Genomic DNA, 21,141 nt, shown 5'->3' on the forward strand with positions numbered 1-21,141 from the left:
AAAAATATATTCCCAGAATCTCAAGTTAATGCCACGCTTGGGGAAATTGGGGTGTTACAGTGTGCAAATCATGTACACTAAAGTTTGGAAGTCGTTACAACATGCAAAGAGACTTGCTTATGAAAATGCGGATGAGTAATTTAAGTAGCTACTCTCATATTTTCACATATTAAAAAAAAACAAATCCCGATAGTATCACGGTAATAGAGACAGATTAAAACAATCATTTTTTATATTCATTTTATTGTGCTCGAGCTTTCCTTCAAGCTTTTCGGACTTACATAAGACCAGTTGATGCCACCCATTTGAAAGATGAATACAAATGGGTGATTTTCATTGTCACTTGCAAATATGGGAAGGAAATGATTTATCCAATCGCTTTTGGATTCAGAGATGGTGAATTTAAAAGGTCATGGATTTGATTTTTGACGAAATTGAGAGAGGCTATTGGCGTGCAGGATGATTTGGTCATCGTATCTGATCGTCACCAAAGCATTGCGAACACGATGAACCGTGTTTTCCCTTCTATCATGCATGTGTTTTGTTTCTTCCACCTTAGGCAAAACCTAAAGAGACGGTGTAGACAGCGAAAAGATGTGATAGATGCATTCTATCGTATAGCATACAACTACACCCTATTAGAGTGTGATATATTTGGCAGAAATTCAGTTGATGCATCCTCAGATGCATCTGACATCGGTGGAAGCAAAACTGGAAAAGTGGTCACGTGCATATTGTCCAAGAATAAGATATTCCATGATGACCATCAACATTATCGAATCTCTCAATAAATGCATGATGAAAGCACATCGGTTGTTGATAATAAGTGCACTTGAATTTCTGAGACATATGCTTTAGAAATGGTTTAGCGATAGGCGTGCTGCTACTGCCAGACTCAAAACTGATGTTATCTCTGCTACAGTGGCACATTTCAACTTTGCCCATGACAAAACATTAGATCGAGGATGTCGTGTAGTTCTTGTAATATATGAGAACAAGTACCTAGTAAAACATGCTAAGGAATGCAATGGGATAACTGAAATTACTGCGAGGACATGCAATTGTCGTAAGTGGGACCTTAATCAATTGTCGTGTCTTCATGTAGTTGCTACTAACAAATATCATGGTTTGACTTTATTTTCTTATTATATTCATTATTTAATATAATATATTAAGACTTTGTCTTTCTTTAATGTACGTGACAGTTTAATGCGCACGCACTACCATACGTTTTGCCATCAATATTACACCAAGATTGGGTTAAACGCGCATATGCACCTCTCATCAATCATTTTCCTAACAAATCTGCTTGGGTTTTTCCTACGTACGTCAGAGGTGTGGTTGTACTCCTACCCATACAAAGAAAACAACCAGGTATGTAGACTGAGAGAAAGTCGAATTCTTTCTGTTGGGGAAGCTCGTCAAAGGAAAGAGTGAAAAATACGGTACACATGGACACAACCATCTTAGTTGCCTTAATAAATGAACTTCCTCCATCGGAGAGTCGAGCATAGCCTCTACTTGGGAATCCAAGGTTGTTGCAAGGGCAAGCCGAAAATATAGTATTTGCAAAGAGACTGGACACATTCGTTATCAATGCCCTGTACAATTATACATTCCAGGTGATGATAATATTGGAAACGATGCAAACAATCAATAGACATGAAGTCATTCACGTATGGTATAATGTCATCACTTATGTTATTAATAGTTGCTAGATCTTTCGAACAATAATGTGATTTCTTACTCGTATTTATAGTATTAATGGATTTCTTATTAATCATATGATCTTTCGTGTTTCAGTAATGCTCAAAAATCACTGCTATAACAGAAATAAGATGACCAAAAAGCTTCTAACACAACATCAATCAAATATATTTTGTTTACTTTCAGAAATGAATGTCGTTTTTTACATTATTATTTAAATTGAGATTCATTCATATTTTAGCAACTGTAATATTTTGGTTTCCTTTACCTAAAATTGTAACTGATGATTGAAAGGTTATGTGATAGTATATTGTTGGAGACACCGAGTCTCTAATGCAAGTTCAATGGCCCAGAAACAAGGGAAAGTCTACCGAAATTTTTATAAAATTTTAATTAAATAAATGTAAAGAAAGAGAATAGGAAAAGATAACCCGAAAAGATGATTTATTATGTGCCTAAAACAAATTAACAAAGAAGTGGTTTAAATTTAGTTTCGGGTTAGGTTGACCTGTAAACTCGATCAAAAATACAATTAATGATTTTGCTTTGCTTATTACATAATCAAACTTCTTAAAATAAAGAGATAAAAAATGTCATTTCTTTTTTCTCTAAGTAACGATTATAAAATTCTAAATCTAATAGAAAATACTCGACTAAGTTTTAGACTTACTCGACTAATATGAATCTTTGCTCGATTGGATATACTATGTAATCGATTATATGAAAGGCTCACTCGAGTACAAAAGATTGATACTTAATTAGAAAATTTTCTTACTCGATTATTTTGTTAGAAAAAACAAAAAGATGTATACTATACTCGAGTAAGAGATTATGATATTGATTATAAAGTATTTTTACTCGATTAAACTAATACATGTAATCGACTAATTTAAAAATGACCTGAGCATTACTCGATTAGATTTTTCACAAAAACTTTACTTGATTAATATAGAGAGGTTACTCGATTAGCTCTCAAAAGCTTTATGAGATACTCAATTAATATGAACATGCACTTTAAGTATTTTGAAAAAATACTTGAGTATAAAATTATCAAACTTAAGGGTTTTGGAAATCATTAATAAATCAAATTTATATTTTCTTATTTATTTAAATTTTTTCAAAAACTATTTTCCTATTGATCTATCCTTGACGAAGTCCCATTCGGTACTCTTTCTTTGTCTTCAGCACCTTAGGTGGAGATTCCTCATAGCCTGGTGGAGTAATGGACACTTCCTACCGATCAGGTCGTGCACTTCGCAACAGGGTATGACTTGAAAGAAAGGAGGCTGAGTCTTTAAGCCTATTAGACCTCCTGAAATAAATAAAAGCTAGCCCTAAGAGACATAGAGACGTTGCCAAGAGGCAGGGCATGAAGATGGAATGGACGGAAAGAAGGGAAGCAGAAGTGAAATAGACTAAGAGCATGCAAGAAACTTACTGTTCTTGGTCGACTACTGCAAGAGTCGAGGAGAGAAACCAGTCAGAAAGTAGAGGCGAAAGGCGGAGAAGCTTTGGAACCTTCAACAACGGAGTCCTGAAGTCGAGAGGAGGAAGAAGGATGCAAATGTAGAAAATATTTTCAGAAAATGGCACGGTAAAGGGGGAAGGAATTTTCTCATGTTTTTATAGTTTAAGGCACTCTACCGTTAGATGAAGAAATCGACGAGCTACCCTAGATCCAATGGTGGTGAGCGAGAGCATGGGGCCTATGGACATAATGATTAAGTAGTTATGGAAAACGTGTGCATTAAATGCGCTACAAACAAGACGTGCTGCATGAAACAGCGTGATGTGAAGCGATTGGGCGGAAAGCTGAAAGGTGTATCGACTGCTAGAATGTCTAGCACGCGTCAACTCCCAGTCTGAAGGTCGCACTACGAGCTAGGGGGCTTAATATTACAGGTATTTCCCGTTCTACTCCTTATGGGATGGACTCAATTCAACAAGCCGGCCCAATCGCATAAGATCCAACAGACCTCAAGCTGAGCTCATTGAAGCGAGCTCACACATTGTCGGAGCCCAAGCTCATATCGCAGATCAAAGCGAGCTCCCAGAAATGCCTCTAGCTCGCCATCCAATCCAAGCGAGCTCCCAACTATGCTTCGAGAGGGCTCCCAGGGACTCTTACAACTCGTCGATTCAGCTGATCAGCTCGTATAATGAGAAGGCCATACGTCAGAGAATATTAGTGGGCTAGGGGCAGGCCCAACCTAGCCCTAGTCTCTCGGCCCATCTGATTGGCCCATGTCAGTCTCATCTTGACCATTTGCAACAACATCATTACAATCGCATCTGGATTTTCGCGCGTTCACTTTAGATCTCATCCTCATTAATGACGGATCTCATCCACATTAATGAGGGTTCCATCAGCACCTTACTGCTGCATGGGTGTTCCCGCCGGTGCCAGGTATTATGTCCCACCACTTGCAGACGTACGTACAACACATGGAGGAGGAGATCTCTTTCTCCCATATATCGACCAGCTCTTGCGAGAGCCCTGGTAATGTTTTTCCCTGCCAACTTACTAATACTTTGCATCTTTACTTACTTGTGCACTGACTTGAGCATCGAAGTACCTTGTAGGGGCCTGCCAGCGGGTTAACAAATCGAACTAGATAACTCATTTCTCTTCCTCTCGGATTCATTATACCAATGCGGGCCGACGAGTCACAGTCAACCAATTTCGAATGTCGACAACAATAAAAGTGGTTTTGTGGACCATTAGACTCGATGATACAATTTATTTCAATTTTTAAATTTTTTTTATAGGATTCTAATTCAATCAATATGCATAGTTGAAGAAATAGTATTATTCAATATGGTAAACAAAAATCAATTTTGATTAATACCCTCCAATATTTTATTTGAAATACAAAAATAAATTTTATTAATTTAAAATTTATGATCTCTTTAAATTGCAATATCTAAAACTAATCCGTTCTCAAATACAAAATTTAATTATAACGACATACTTTACGAGATATATTTCTTCATTCTTTGAAATTTACACATTTAGATAATTAAAATTTTTAGAAAATTTCGACAGAATCTCCGCTGTTTTTAGTCATTGAACCTGCATTAGAGATCCACTCACACAACCACTTCTCCCTTACCGTCAACAATAACACAAACCATATCATATATGCAAAATCATCAACTAAGCAGTCTATATACAAAATATACGTCATTTGAATTAGATGAAAAATCCTAATCACACAACAAAAATATATCCCTTTATGCCTAAGGATGTAGTACTATTGTACTATAGTGTTATGTCTGTACAAAAATATTTTAATCTGCTTACGGAGGGTACGGACATCTAGAGTCGACTATATCTATCAACGATTCTTATTATGCCTAAGGATGTTCTTGACATATTTTATAACGAAACACTTGCAGTTGACCTTGTATTAGACAAAACACTTAATTGTCATTTCAATATAACCATATTTTCAATTCAATTGACTATATTTTAGTTAATTTACTCGTCCTTTTGCTGAGCCATCTTCTAAGGATCAGTGTAAGGTGGCCGACAAAATTGTGATGGCATTCTATCTCGCATAGGTCATCTCCTGACGCTAACCACTTTCTCCCCCTACAATTGTACAAAAACTAACTGTTACAAAATAGTATTTTAGAATGGTATATAAAATTTATAAAAGTAAATTTGAATCTTACTCCAAATGTAGGATCTATTTGATCACTACCTCGATGCTGCTTATCGTCATCATTGTTGTGATATGGGTCGCTGTGATCTAAGGACTCATCAATATGCAGGACGCGTAGATGAGTACACATTCTTGCCTCATCTCTAGTGCTGCCTACCCTCTATTTAGTTATTGCAACTGTGTCCTTATTTGACCCATTTCCTGATCAAATCGTGTCCTTATCTGACTCATTTCTCCATCTATCATTCGCAATGTTTCAAGCATTAGAGACAACATCTTAGTGATCTACAAAAGGCAAACAAAAAAAATTAAAAATTAAAAATAATTACAAAAAAATATAAATTAAAATCATTATTATAATAATAATCGTACCCAGTCTCATATTGTTTGTGGTGTGGACTGTTAGAGAGTTTTCCCTTATACCTAACTTTTGACCTCACATCTTTATGTATAGCCTTTTCCTCATTCTCATCTCTATGTATCCTACTTGTCTCTTCCTCATCCCCACCATTCTTCTCCTCTTCATCACCCCTTCCACCTCCAAATTTGTAGACGTCGACTCCAACTAAGTGAAAAGGGTTATAGTACCTCCAAAATTTCGTTTCCCGCTCAGCATCGATAGACTCGAGCATCAAACTCAATCCTCGTGTCTCCAAAATTGTATTATTTAAATAAATATTTTATAAAAAATTAAACAAAATTTAAGTTAGGTTGCACACTTACATCATTCGTAAGGCAGTCATAGTAATTTCTTATTTGTGTCCTTTTCTTAGATAAGCATTTTCTGCACCTGGGAATGAGTTGGTTGGATATTCTGATAGTTCATTTATTTTGAATCCATGGGAATGCTTCAGTCAACCACCACTGTAAAAGGTAAAAAAAAATAAAAAAACAAAAACGTTTAATTAATATAAACAAATCATATACAATAATATAATGTAATACAATGGGGCGAGAAACATATTACTGATTGTACCTGAAATGCTCACACAAAAATCATAAATATTTTTTTCCCAACCGCACCAGTTAGCTTCCCATCACTCATAGCCAACCGAATGTAATGTTGACTCTTACTATTAACATGCATCCCCCAAGGGAACCCTTCAAATACATGTAGATCTTCGGCCAAAGTCTAAAAGAAATCATTTACCTGTATGCGTTCATCCTGGCCCAACAATAACATGTTGACCACAAATATGTAAACTAGTTTAAGGACATTCTCTGAAATCAGGTCATGTCTGGTATTAAGTAGTAACTCCATGTTGTCTCCAAACATTCCTTTTTTATGTAATAAAAATAGTCGCGCACGTAAACTATTAAGTTCAGCAAGCTTCGCTTCAACACTTTTCTTATCAATCGCCCCAAATCGAAGTCCACTAATAAGTATGAACTCCTGTTTCCCATACCTGTATGGCATGCCACCAATTTCAAACCACATTTCATCGTCGCGGGCACCCAAAAATGTCACTTCCCTAACTAGAGCATGAGATATCAATTGTGGTGCAGTCAAATGAAGGGACAGATGAATCTCCAAAAAATGTCCTAGTGGGTCTTACATGAATCTTTTCAATAATCTATATCGCTCTTAAGCACTATGAATTGCATCAAGGTGTTTGATCCCACAATGTGTAGAGACCCACATTCCCCCCAATATTACCATGTTGCATGAATATAAATAAATTGCCTAATCTGTTGTTCAACCATCTATAGAAAAAAGAAAAAATAATTCATGTTGGGATTTAATTCAACCATAATATCACTTAAGATTGTTAAAGAAATATTGTGCAACAGTGTGTATATACATTATGCACAATGGGATGCAAGGGACGAGGCTCGACCTCAAGTTTCATCCTTAACGATCTAGCTTCGTTGGGAAAAAAGCCTGACATTGGGCAGAGTCGGGCTTCGTCGCCCGATGTCAGGCTTTCCCCGACTGTCGGGCCCCTACCATTGGGCAAGAATGCCCTGACAAAGCCTGATGACCAGGGTTTCGTCGATCAACGACCATGTCCACCAACACTAGATTTCATCACAAATCTATAACAAAATCTAACCTCATTCAACGATTATGAGTTCGACGTCGATGGTAACAACGGTAGTAACGGTGGCTGTCACGATAGCGGTAGTAAGAGAGATAACCAGGTGAGTGAGTTTGTGAATGGTTTGTGAGGTTGGGTGATGGTATTTTGGTATTTGCATGGTCTTGTGGGTTTAAAGTGTGTGAGAATATTTTGGTATTTAATTATTTTTATTTTTTTAATTTTTTAAATAAAATGATGGCCAAATTTGGTAAAGCGGGTAAACCATGCAATTAGTTTGTTTGAAATGTCAAAATTATTTTTTTTTTCAAAAAAGTGGTTAAAAACGAATTTTGTATTTGAAGGGTGGTTAGTTTTTGCAATTTCCACTAGAGATAATTAGAGATGAGAAAAATTTTCAAACCAAACCAACCAATTTTGGCCAAAAACAATATCGTTTTTGACATTTCAGTTCGTTCAGTTATTGTGATTTTTTTTTAATAAGGAGATTAAATCAAACTAAAATTACTAAAAAACTCAAATTTAAAAATCAAACCGAACCAATCTATAAATTGAACCAAATCAAACCGCCAATTTCACCTTATTCAGTTCGATCATTTCAATTTAACCAAATTTTGCTCACCCTAGTATACCTAAGGCCCACTTTAGCCATAGATATCATTTTCTAGTTTTCAATTCTAATTTTATTAGAATAAATTATACTTAGCACCCCTAAATTTTGATGCAAATATAGAAAACATCTCTTACACTTTAAAATTTACACTAACTACCCCTAATGTTTAGAAAATATGTTAAATTATCAATTTATTAACCCCTCAAAATTAAATTTGTCACTATTCTCTCTATTATGTTCCATAATTCTCAAATACACCCTTTTATTTCATTCAATTCTATTCTATAAAATTTAGCTATTGTTACTAAACAATATTCAAACAACATACAACTATAACAAAATAATTCACAATTTTTCTACATTAGTTGAGAATAAATAAACACTTATATATATGTGCAACCAAACCCTACCACATAAATAATAATAACAATAATAATAATAATAATAATAATAAATGTATTTTATTTTTAGATGACGTGTACTTATTGTATTTTATTTTTAACATCTGCCGTTGCACAGCTACAATAATGAATTTATGTATGGGAGAACGTCTTAAGATAACATAAAGATGGCTTGTCCGGACGATGGATGACTCCCCCGGGAGAAAGTGATAACGATGGATAACCCCTCCAAGTAATGAGTGACTCACTCGAAGAAGAGTGACAGCGATGGATAACTTACATGAGAAAGTGTGATAGCGATGAATAACCCCTCCAAGCGATTGATAACTCACCCAGGAGAGAGTGACAACAATGGATGACCTCTCAAAGCGATGAATGACTTCTTCAAGCAATGGATGACTTACTCAGGGGAATGTGACAACGATGGATGACCTTTCCAAGCGATGGGTGACTTGTCTAGAAAAAGAATCGGTTAGAGGCACGGATGTGGATCCTCGCACAAACCCTTTGATGCCTAAGTTAGCCTCTCGAAAGTATGGGATAGTTGAATACAAGAAGGAAGTGTAAGTGTCAAAGATTGCATACCCTATGGGGGGAGAACCCCCTATTTATAGTCATGGAAGAGGTTAACAGGTGTTTGGCATTCTAATCTTGTCGACAAATAGTTCGAAAGAGATTTTGACCAAGTCTCGCGAAGGTAAAGGCGCACGGAGCATAGACATGGGCATGAGCGCTAGTACTGGAGTGGGCATGTGGGCATAGGCACGAGCGAGCCCATGACACCCTTGAGTGAGGGTCCCTAGGGGGTCTTGAGGCGCTGGGGCTTATGGGCGGTCACAATACCCCCAAGTGACCCCCATTCGAGGGTGTAGGTGGCGGATACCCCCACCTTAGAGGACTTGATGTGACCTCTCAGGCTGCCACGTGGCGTGAACTACAACCTCTGATTTCTTCGCTTATTTTTGTTAATCTACTTTGTCCATTTATTTTGCAAGGCATGTCAATTGCTCCCTACTTTTATGTCCGAGTATCCCATACAGAAGAGTATTTGGCCCTGCGAATCTTATGCGTGCCTTTCTTTTACTTCTTTCTCTTTTAGCTCTTCTCCATGCATACGAGTTTTCAAGTCTTAGGGTAATTTCAGATCTTTAGATCATTTCGAGCCTCTATATCATGTGTAGCTCTGACCTTTTCATATTTCGACTTCCCATAAGTGCCAATGGGTTAGAGATGACAAGACAGATGCTTCAAAAGATGCATGCCATGTTGAAGCCTCTACCTTCATAATAGAAATCTTTGTGTTCAATACTCCATCCCTTGAGAAAGTAGACATGACTCCTTCATGCGCTCTCGACTCCCGAATGGGCAAGGGCTCTTTTTCTCCTTGACTCTAGTGATGTTTGTTGAGGACTCAATTCTTTACGTGAAAGGTCTTCAAATTCGCTAAAGAGTGTTAGGCACGAACTTGGTGATTGCGCTTGGTGTTAGCTTATATTGAGAACTTTTCTCGAACCATGGACGATCCTAAGTAGGGGCTTATGGATGTTAGTTGACTTCTTAAATGGTCAAAAATTTATGATGATAGAAAATCGGGATGACCATTTATGCTAATCTATCCATGGTAGTTTGACTTTGGGGTTTGAATTATTGTACCGCAAGGTTGACCATGGGCAACCTTATTTCCCATTGTGGTTCTTCGATAGTCTTGCAACCTTTTACCTTTGGGTTGGTCAAATCGTCTTGCTAGCAGAACAACCCTTGAAACAGCTAGTGGTTCATTACCGAGATAAGCAGGGTCATTTTTAACTCCTCATTGAGCTAAGCAAAGTATGTCACTTACAAAATGATTGACATTCCATTTCTTGGTTATCGAATTACTTACGAAATGACGAATATGATGTCTCTTCATTGTTGGGCTTCCTGCAGGATAATGGCTATTATGCCATTCAATCACCAGGCGAAGCGATGTGAGTCACTTATGGGGCCACGAATATTATGCTTCCTCGTTGTAAGACTACTTGCGGGACAACAGTCTTATCCTTCTCATTATCGAGCTACTTGTTGGACAATAGTTTTATTTTTCCTCCATTGTTGGGCTACATGCAGGATAATGGGATGTGTTTGTCTCCTCGTTGCTAGGCTATGAGTAAGCCCTTGGATTTTTATTTTTATCTCATTGTCAGGTCTTTGGTTTCCACCTCATTATCGAGCTATGTGCGGGGCTACGAGCCTATGTTTTTCTCGTTGCCGAGTTGTAAATGGGGCAATGGGTCTTTTTCGTCATAATGTTGCGGCTCCTTAGTTTCATGTGTATATGCTTGCTAGAATTGTGGGCATAACACCTACGTTTGCAATTAGAAAGAATATCCATATATTTTGTTTTCGCGATTCGACGTAACATTTACATCCATGATTAGTTTTGTTTTTGCAATTTAGTGTAAAGCCTACGCCAGCGATTAATTTTGTTTTCGTGGTTTGACGTAATATCTACATCCCCAATAAAAAAACATTAGCATTTTGTTTGGACGATTTAGCATTACACCTACGTCCACAAAATAGCATCAATATTTTTGTTTTCATGGTTTGGCGTAATGCTTACGTTTGCGATAAGATAACATTAATATTTATTTTTCGCGGTTCAACGTGATGCCTACGTCCACAATTAGAAAGAACATCAATATTTTATTTTCGCAATTCGACGTGATGCCTACATCTGCAATCAAAAAGAATATCCATTGTAAGGTTACGTGCGAGCAATGTCTTATTTTTTTCCCATTGCTGAGCTATGTGCAAGACAGTAGGCTTTTTTGTCTTCTTTGTTGACAAGCTATGAGCAAGGCAATGGGCCTTTTTTGTTTCCCCCACTATCGAGGTATTAACAGGACAACGTGCTTGTTTTTCTCCTCATTACTGGGTTATGCTTGGGACAACAAGCTTATTTTTCTCCTCGTTAATGAGCTATGTGCGAGGCAATGAGCTTGTTGTCTTTCTTGTTGCTGGGCTATTAATAGGACAATGAGTTTTTGGTTTTCACCTCATTGACGGGCTATGTGCGAGGCAATGGGCTTTTTGTTCGAAAAGAACCTTTGATTGGTCTTGCCTTTCATCCTGAGAAATGAAAATAGATTATAATAGACATGATAATGTGGTGCACGAGAAAGCATAAGCATTTTTTTATGTGGTTCAGCCAAATATGCCTACGTCCACAGTCCCACCTTGGGCTCATATCGTTATTAACAATCGTCATGTATACAATTCCTATGATAGGGATAATACAACTTGGGGTTTTACTGCTCGAAATAATGTGTATAGTCTGGTGTGTTGATTCATTATCTAGAGGGAAATTTTGTTTGTAGTTGCTCTATCTCTCTTGTTGTCTTTAATTATGTCTCTAATATTGTAATGCTCTGTTTTTTCAAAGCGCGCGTTAACTCAGAATTTTGGGAATATTTTTTTTTCAACAATCATTTAACATATAATCAATATAATTTAAACCCCAACAATCCTAATCTACTATCTTAGCGTATCTACTTAAAGGAATAAGTTAAGACTAGTAATAACATCACATCAACGAAAGCAGAATCGAAATCTTGATAATACAAAACCATAATTCCTTTATTCATAATATATAATTCATACCATCAATGTTCAACATGACATCATCAAAATAATACGTCTACAGCTGAATACATAATAAAAACTAGAAAAGATATATTATGTCACTATCAGCTATATCTCGATAGCACCATTTCCTTTAGCGTCTCTGTTTTCGGCTAGAACGTTTGAATAATCTAGGGACATAGTTCAAATTAGATGTTGAATCATCTAAGTGAGAACTCAAAAATATTTTCATGAATATATACAAAACCATAAAAACAAACCGACATATCCTGAGATGTCCCAACCCAATAGAATCCCACATAATACTTAACCCTAATTGGGGAAAATGCAATCTCTCTAAAAGCAACACAACCTCATCGACACATTAGCATAACACAATCCTACTTAAGAATGACAACTTCAACGCATGAACTCGGGTATCACCCCTATATCATGATAGGGTGAAGTCCATCTCAACCTCGTCCTAAGTGGGTCACATAGCAATAATCCTTGGCACGCATCCCAAGTGTTGTCACTCAAGTGCCACACACAAGTTGACAACCCACATAAACCACACATAAACATGCCAATGCCACAACACAAGCACGCATCATATAAACTCAACATTTTAAAGCATGAATTTATAACGCATGAAATTCGATGCACATGCATAAAACAATTTGAGACAAACCTCCCACATGAAACCAACCCATCGCATGTCAAATCATTTGTATAAAACAAATCAAGTATAGGGTCAAACCACCCAATATAAACCAAGTTTTTAAGCAAAAACACATACAAGTTTAGGGGTAAGAACCACTCACAAATCAAACAATTTGTATAAACCAGCCAAGTTTTGGTAGTAAACTACTCACGAGTCAAAGCCATTTGTATAAATCAAGCCAAGTTTTAATAATAAACTACTCATCGCGAATGTAACTCAAAATGCCTCGAATAACGTGCTCGACCTCGATTTTCAATTCAAACCTCAAGTAATCGCACTAATGTTCAACCTCAAGCCTCGACAATCCCTAGACATCATATTCATTTAAAAGAATATCAATATCTATTTTTTCCATAATTTTTCCTCATTTTCTCCTTATTTTTCCTCGATAATTCCAAACTAAATATTTCTCAAATATTTCTCTATAACAATTCATAAAATAACTTTCCTAATTTTTTCAAATTTTTCAAGAAATTTTACTCACATTAACTTAGCCTCTCAGTCTTTCTCGATATACGTGCTCTAACCTTAAACGCGTGCCCGATCAATTTTCCTGGCACCAAGCATGCTCCTTTAGTCCCAAATTAATTTCTAGATTTTTCTAGAATTTTTTAGAAACTCTTCCCTAATTTTCTCTATTTTTTTTTCATTTCTTTATTTTTCCTTTCTTTTCTTTACTTTTTCTTTTCTTTCTTTCTTTTTTTTCTTTTTCTTCTTTTCTTTTCTTCTTCTCCTTCCTTCTTCCCCTGCTTCTCCTTCCAATGCACAAGGCCTGCGCGAACTGCCATGGCGGCGCTCACAGCCTGTCAGCCTCTGCCAGCTGCCACTGACCTCGCCGGCCACCTCGCAACAACCGACCGCCCCAGCTCTGCCACGTTACCCAACTGCTGCAACGGTAGCTCCGATACTGCCATGGCCAAATTCGGCCACCTCCAACCGCTTGTTGAGACCATCACCGGTCACCTCTTACTGTTGCTTGACCTCAATCCTTCAAGGCTCTTGACTACTCTCTCTCTCAACTCTCTACAATTGCTTGTTGTTGCTTTTCTTTCTCATCTCCCTTCCTTTTATAGCCATTTTCATCGCCTCTTACCCATCTCTCTTTGCATGAAACCCACACCAAATACAACCATAATGATTTGCAGGGCATGGCTATGAAGTATGGAGTTGCAGAGCATTGGCTTTGAAAATGTAGAGACATGGATGCCATCCCATGCACACACAACACGTACATACATATGTATATATATATATATATTATATTATAATAATAGAAAAATTATATATTTAAATCCCACTTTTCATCTCTATTTCACTTGGACAATTCCAGGTATATTATATTAAAGGTCACAAAACTTTAGTGTCTTTTACAATTTGATTACTAAACTTCAATTCTTTACAAAGTGATCACAAACCTTTAAAATGTTTTATAATATGGTCACTAAAGTGATTTTTTGACAATTTCTTGCCAAAATTGCTGATGTGGCAATGGCCACATCATCGCCACATTAGCCATTTCAACTAAGAACCATCAAAAAATCACTTTAGTGACCACATTGCAAAATATTTTAAAGTTTTGTTATTGCAAGGAATTGAAGTTTAGTGACCAAATTGAAAATGACACTAAAGTTTTGTGATATTTAGTGTGATTTACCCGACAATTCCCTAATTGCAATTACATCCTCAAACACCAAATTAATTTGCTTTACGATACCGAAAATTCAAAATTAATAATTCATGGCTTACTCGATAAAGGCGATTTCGCCTCTGCGCCCTCACCGGACCTTTGTTTCGTCCCAAAATCGCTTTAAGGTTGATCCTTACAAAAAACTAGAGCCCCCTTTGGGTTCCGTTGACTTCCTGGGAGTCTTCTACGAGGATTCGATTTTTCAGCCTGAATCAAAGCTGTACGAAAAACTGTCTCGATTTTGATTTCTTTTAATACCATAAATCCTATCTCATAATGCTCATCAATATCATATCATTTTCCTTAGACATCAAGGTTCTAGGGCACTCCCTATGGTCAATTCGGTGACTTATTTTTATAATCAAGCTAATTTTCGGTATTCTAATCTTACGTAAATTACGTGACAACATTATGCCGAAATGGGGTATTACACATGTCCTTCAAGTCTCTCTTCCCTTCATCGTGGATTCCTGTCATTTTCCTCTTCTTCCTGCACATATCTTCATAAGTGTCATTCCTGAATAAACATCTCAATTTGATTTTTCAATTCCCAACATTGATCAATGGAATGGCCACGAGTTCTACGGTATCAATAATACTCATCTTGATTCTTCCCTATAAGTCGATCCACCATTTTAGGAAGTCTGATGAGGCCCAATCCCTTTATGGCTACCAATATGGAAAACCGAGGTTGGGTGAACCGGGTGTAATGATTAAATTGGGGCTTAGCTATATCCAGTCTCCTAACCCTTTCCTTTCGTTGACTTAGGCCCTCTACCACATCTATCTCCTTTCTTTTTTGCTCTTCGTCTTCATTTTCTCCAACGGTTCTCATTACTTCCATATGGAGTATATATTTATTGGCTTTAACGAACAAATCTGCTAGGGACTTTGGAGGGTCTAGAGATAGGGATTCTTGCAATGAGGGTAATCGCGTTCCTTGGAACATAGTGAACATTGCCATTTCAATTAGTAGATTAAAAATCTCAAGCGTAGCATTTCAAAACATGTCCACATAATGGCGTAATGTTTCTTTTCCTCCCTACCAGATGCTAAGGAGATATGTTATGTCTTTCTTTCTCTGGTTGTTAATAATGAACACTTTAATAAATTCAGCCTTTAGCTGCCCAAATGAAGAAATTGATGCTTCGGGTTCGGGTAAACTATTAAACTAAGCCCGAGCATGTCTAACTAGGGTTAATGGGAAGGACCTACACATTATCTCATCGTCTCATCCATGGAGTATCATCAAAGATTCATAATTTTGCACGTGATCATAAAGGTCATCTTTACCCTAGTAAGGGATAATTTGGGGCATTTTAAACTTTCTCGACAAGGGTTTTTCCATTACATATGTCACAAATAAGAGTTTCCCTTGGGTCATTCATTTGAGACCGATAATAACTTATTTTGTTAAAGCACTTGCTCAATCATTTTCTTCATGGCAGCCGTCTCTCTAGCAGTAAAGGTTGAAGGGTTGTTATCAATCTCATTATTTCTCCTTGTTACTAGTTTAGGAGAGTTCTAATCCCTCTCCATAGAGGTGCTAGCCACGGTTTTAAAGTACTTCCCTTTATGAGGGCTTCGCCTCCTTATCCTTCAACAATCAGCCCCTCCTTGATTTCCACGAGGAGAAGCTTGGGCATGAGCCCCCCCGTAAGAGACCTTGGTTGATTGCTCCGAGGAGGGGCAGTTTGAGAATTAGTCACGTGAGTGGCCTCCTGATAAGAGTTGTTTCCTAGTACCTCCTGACAGGCCTCGTGTAACAGAGCCATTTTTTGTATAAACTTCCTCAAGGTGGTTGGCATTGAGCCACAAGGAATTAGACTTTGCAACATTCCTCCCATTTCACACAGGGCTTGCATCCCCTTGCGTGTTGTTGCCACAAGGCTTCATACTTAACCAGAGGAACCATAGATGCAGCATGTTCACTTGAGCTGATATGTTCAGGACAATAGGGTCCTAGAAGGGCATGCGATGTGTTAAAAGGCAAAACTTGGAACTGAATCTCTAATGGGTGTGTAGGCCCTGGGAAAGGCGGTTGTTGATGAGTAAGGGATGGATGACCCTCATGAGGGGACTGATGGGTAAGGAGTGGTTAGCCTTCACAGGAGGACCGATGTTGATCTTCCACACGATAGAAGGTCTCTCGTTGGGGGTGATTGAGCACTACAAGAGAAGGTCTATCGATTGCTTCGAGTTTGTGCCATGACAAGTAAGTTGTTTCTTGGCCTTTCGTTGGGTTCCCACAAATAACGTCAATTGTTGTTGTATAGTTACAATAATGAATTTATGTATGGGAGACCGTCTTAAGATGGCACAAGGATGGCTTGTTCGAATGATGGATTTGAAGGGAATCACGTGTACAGCGACATAGGTAAAAAAAAAAAAAATCGCGTATCAAACACACGCAGCAAAATATAATATACACATCATACATAGCTTGAGTATTTAAGTAACACACATATTCAAAAATTGAATATAAATAAATACATACCTGTTGCTCGATGTAAGGATGAAGTACAAAAATAGTTTTTGTACTGAGACTGAATTCATCTCAAGTTGTGGTGGTCCTAGTCAGTCCACACCTAATATGCCAAATTACCGTTCTGATCACCTCTTCCTGTGCTAGACATAGAGGTTCTGCGTATCACCAATGCCCGCGTCTCAAAATTATACGTGTGACCTTCACGTATTTCTATGGCAGCAAAAAAAATTACAAATGAAGTAGAGAAAGAAGAAGATGCATAAAGGGAAAGAAGAGATAAGGTAGAGGCCCTACCTTTGCTATTAAACAATTAACCCCCTCTTTTTTTCTTCCTCCTCAATTTCAATTGAAATTGAAATTCGTCGCCTCTTATTATGCAATCAATAATTGATTTTACTATATAATCAATACATATTAACTATTTAAATATGTCGTCTCTTTAATGTATTATGCAATTAATAATTGATTTCACTATGCACTATACACTTTTAATATACATTGTGCATTATACATTATACACTATGCATTTTTTACAGTAGAGCCAAGGGTCAACTTTTGATCAATCATTTTCAAAGACATTTTTGACACACAATGGTGATACCAAATACAACACTATATGGTGTGTGACTTTCTGAGTTCACTACTCGCTAGCAATCAGATAACACTGAAATCTTTTTCGGTATCAGTCAACCCTTTAACCCATCAACGAAACTTCTTCAAATCTCAACGACATTTTGAGAGTTCCTGAATAACGCCTAGCAACGGTTCAAGACAGTATAGGTGGCAGTGGAATTTCACTTCAAGTGAGCCTATTATAATTGACGATTATCGTGTGCTATAATCCATCTATCACCTAACATCCCAACTGAGCGAAAGCCATGGAGTGACAAACTTACAAACTCAATAAATATGTGTCAAACTTCATTAATATGATTAGATGACACCTCAAGAAACACATTTCTTGACTTTCAATCTACTTTAGGCAGGGACTGTCCCGTCACATTAATAGTAAATCATATAGGACATTTACTCCATTAATTACCGACGAGGGCAACAAATCTTATTCCCAACACCTGTCTCCATATACCAACAATACGAAACCACATCGATGAACGTTTGCACCTCCTAATTGGATGATTCAGCTCATTAGCAAATCCCGCATACCAATACACAAAACAACCGTATCGGTTCAAATCTAAGAATCAACACACCATCGCAACCTAATGACATGACCATTATTCACCATGCCATATGGTCAATCATCGACATAACATTCGATTGATCGTTTCCCAACGACCACCCACAGGTTTACTAACGACATGATCATGTCATATAGTACATGAGACACCATCCTCCCATCGATATCCCCATACCAAACAAGGTAGTAACTCTTGTGCTAATCTATAATCGATTAATCGAAGTTCTCATCCAAAGAATCTAAGAACTATAAATAATTTAAGAAGTCTTGTTACTAGAAAGCTTGTCACACAATCTTAACACCTTGAAAATAAGAATCTCAAACAGAAAATTCAAGGACTCATTCATATAATTGATTAGAGAAAATATGAATGAAGAAAACCTTACCTTTTATAGATTTATACAAAGATACAATAAATGCATTAAAATACAAATCCACTAGATGCTATCCAAATCTAGCATAATGGCACACAACATTAATAGGATTACTCACCTGGGAAAGAGTGACAGCGATGGATGACCCCTCCAAGCATGAATGACTCACTCAGGGGAGTGCGACAGTGATGGATCACCCCTTCAAGCAATGGATGACTTACTTGGGAGTGTAACAGTGATGGATGACCCCTCTAAGCGATGGATGACCTGTTTGGAAAAAGAATCGGTTAGGGGCAAAGGTGTGAATTCCCGCGCAGACCCTCTGATGCCTAAGTTAACCTCTTGAAAGTATGAGATAAATGAATGCAAGAAGAAAATATGTATGTCAAAGATTGCATACCCCATGGTGGGAAGACCCCCTATTTATAGTGATGGAAGAGGCTAATGGGTGTCTGGCATTTCGATCTTCTCGGCAAGTAGTTTGGAGGTGGTTTTGACCAGGTTCACAAAGGTGAAGGCATGGGCATGTGCACGGGCACAGGAATGGGCGTGTCCGCATGGGCACAGGCGCACCCATGACACCCCCGAGTAAGGTTCACTTAGGGGTCTTAGGGCATTTATTTTGTAGGGCATATCAACATCTAAATAATTGTGTTAGTTAACTATAAATGTATTGTATTTTGAACTATTTAATTAATCAGTAAAATTATTTAAATATTAAAAAAATACAATAAATGTATCTTATCTGAAAATAAAATACATTTATTACTGCTTGACTATTATATTTAAGACAATGATTAGCATCATTCAATAAATAATTAAATGAAGCAAATAATAATAATGAATGCATAAATAAAGCATGTTGCCTAGAAAAGGTGAATTGAGTTTTTTAAAAACTTAAAGTTCTAATTTTTATTAAAAATTCTTAAATTGTGATCTTGATAATTAGTGATTTCAGTTGGAATAAGAACAATCATAATATCAAGTAATCACAAATAACATGGGAATTTTTTTATAAAGGTTTGACTTTAAGTGTTTAGTTCTCTCTCTCAATATTATGCTTGAGGTTTCACTAGGTGAAATATATCACAAGCTTTTAATTAGAGCTAACACCGACATACAATCTCTTGCCTAAGCAAAAACCACTAACACATTGTTAGCAAATACAAATCCCTCACACAACAGGTGAGTAAAACCACAAACTTACAAATAGAAACAAACCAAATAATTCACCAATTCTGAGAATTATACTTGTCAGCACACTTCCAGTTCTTGAATTTTTTCACTTTTGTTTGAATGTTTTTCCAAACAGTTTGTTCTCTACATTGACACTCCATACTTATCCTATTATATAAAAATATCTTCAGAAAACTAGTTGTTACAAAGAATAGCTAAAAGTAATTTTGAAATTAAAAAAATCTTTAGAATTTTCTAGACTGCAACCTGATTCATTCCAGCATCAGTATCATAAATATATTAATTATGTGTAAGAAAAAATATATGAATCAGAACAATTTTTTAGATAAATCAAATAAAGCTGGAAAAATGTATAAAAACACAACTTGAGATCATAATTAAACATAAACTTTTTAAGACAAAAAGTTCATAAAAAAAGATAGAGACAAGAAGATTAGAGAAAACATCAAAATATGCAAATGGAACATATTCGAAGTCAAACCACATTTTATTTTTTAAAAAGAGATTTTATTTTGTTTATGAGTACTTGAAAAAGAAAAAGTAAAAGTAAACTTATCAAATTATGATATTAAAGTGGAAGATGAGAAAAATATCGATTTTATTCTATTTTTGAACATGTAATAAAAAAATTTAGAAAACTAAATTGTCCAAAAACTTTCTACACAACTTTAGTCAATTTAAGATTAAAAGTCAAGATTCTAACTAATTTCAACTTAAGTTAATCTTAAATCGAGTAAACTTACCCAAAATCAAACACCAATTTACTGTTTTACTTCAATTGACTTATACTTAACATTCAATTGACTTAAATTATTAAACCATGAATTTTATTCCTTCTGCACATTAAGCTAATTGAATTTCTTTATTTTTATTTTTATCTCAATAAAATTATTTTTATTATTATCAAAATCTTATTATGGTTAACAAAACTATCATATTACAATGTTCAATTCACAATAGTAAATGTAAAATCTATATCTAGCCTGATCAATTGGGTCACTCTTGGGAGGAGAGCTAATTAATGAATGAATATATATATATATATATCAACTAAATTTTTATTTTTATTTTTATATTTTCATATTTTTTATATAATTAATCATTTTTTTATTTTAACCTGATTTTAAGTGAATTTAATTCTTATATTTTTATCTGTAAAAAAAAATAAGATAATAAAATACACTTTACACTATGTCAAAATACAAATGTTAAATTAACTTAAAAATATAAATTTAGAAATATATTCGAAACAATGAAAATTCGAATTGTCACACCAAAAAAAAATTTAAGTAAAAGAGTTAAATTGACTTAAAAAATGTAAATCTAATAATGTAATCAAAATAATAAAAAGTTCAAGTAATTACAAAAAAATAAAAAATACGAGAACAAAATATAAATTTGGCCCGATAATATCATTTGTACCTGCTATTTTAACATTCGTAATA

General features: G+C 36.1%; 1 protein-coding gene across 4 annotated transcripts in view; it reads right to left on the reverse strand.

The window, feature by feature from the left end:
• Nucleotides 1–5,771: 5,771 nt before the first annotated feature.
• LOC127786734 (MADS-box protein SOC1) overlaps nucleotides 5,772–21,141 on the reverse strand; it is a 32,096-nt gene continuing 16,726 nt past the window's right edge. The window contains exons 9-10 of one of the 4 annotated variants that reach the window (XR_008020053.1): nucleotides 18,618–18,766; nucleotides 5,772–6,239 (exon numbers count right to left, since the gene is read on the reverse strand). Coding sequence is in view for 1 of the 4 variants with exons in the window: in XM_052314357.1 (XP_052170317.1) it covers nucleotides 18,701–18,766 (66 nt within the window). In the remaining 3 variants the exon portion in view is untranslated. Of the gene's footprint in view, nucleotides 6,240–12,057; nucleotides 12,220–18,561; nucleotides 18,767–21,141 lie in introns of those variants that run through there. The other 3 variants (XR_008020052.1, XM_052314357.1, XM_052314359.1) reach the window with 3 other exon arrangements.

This window comes from Diospyros lotus, chromosome 12 (genome assembly GCF_014633365.1).
Source record: "Diospyros lotus cultivar Yz01 chromosome 12, ASM1463336v1, whole genome shotgun sequence".
NCBI classification, from domain to species: Eukaryota; Viridiplantae; Streptophyta; class Magnoliopsida; order Ericales; family Ebenaceae; genus Diospyros; species Diospyros lotus.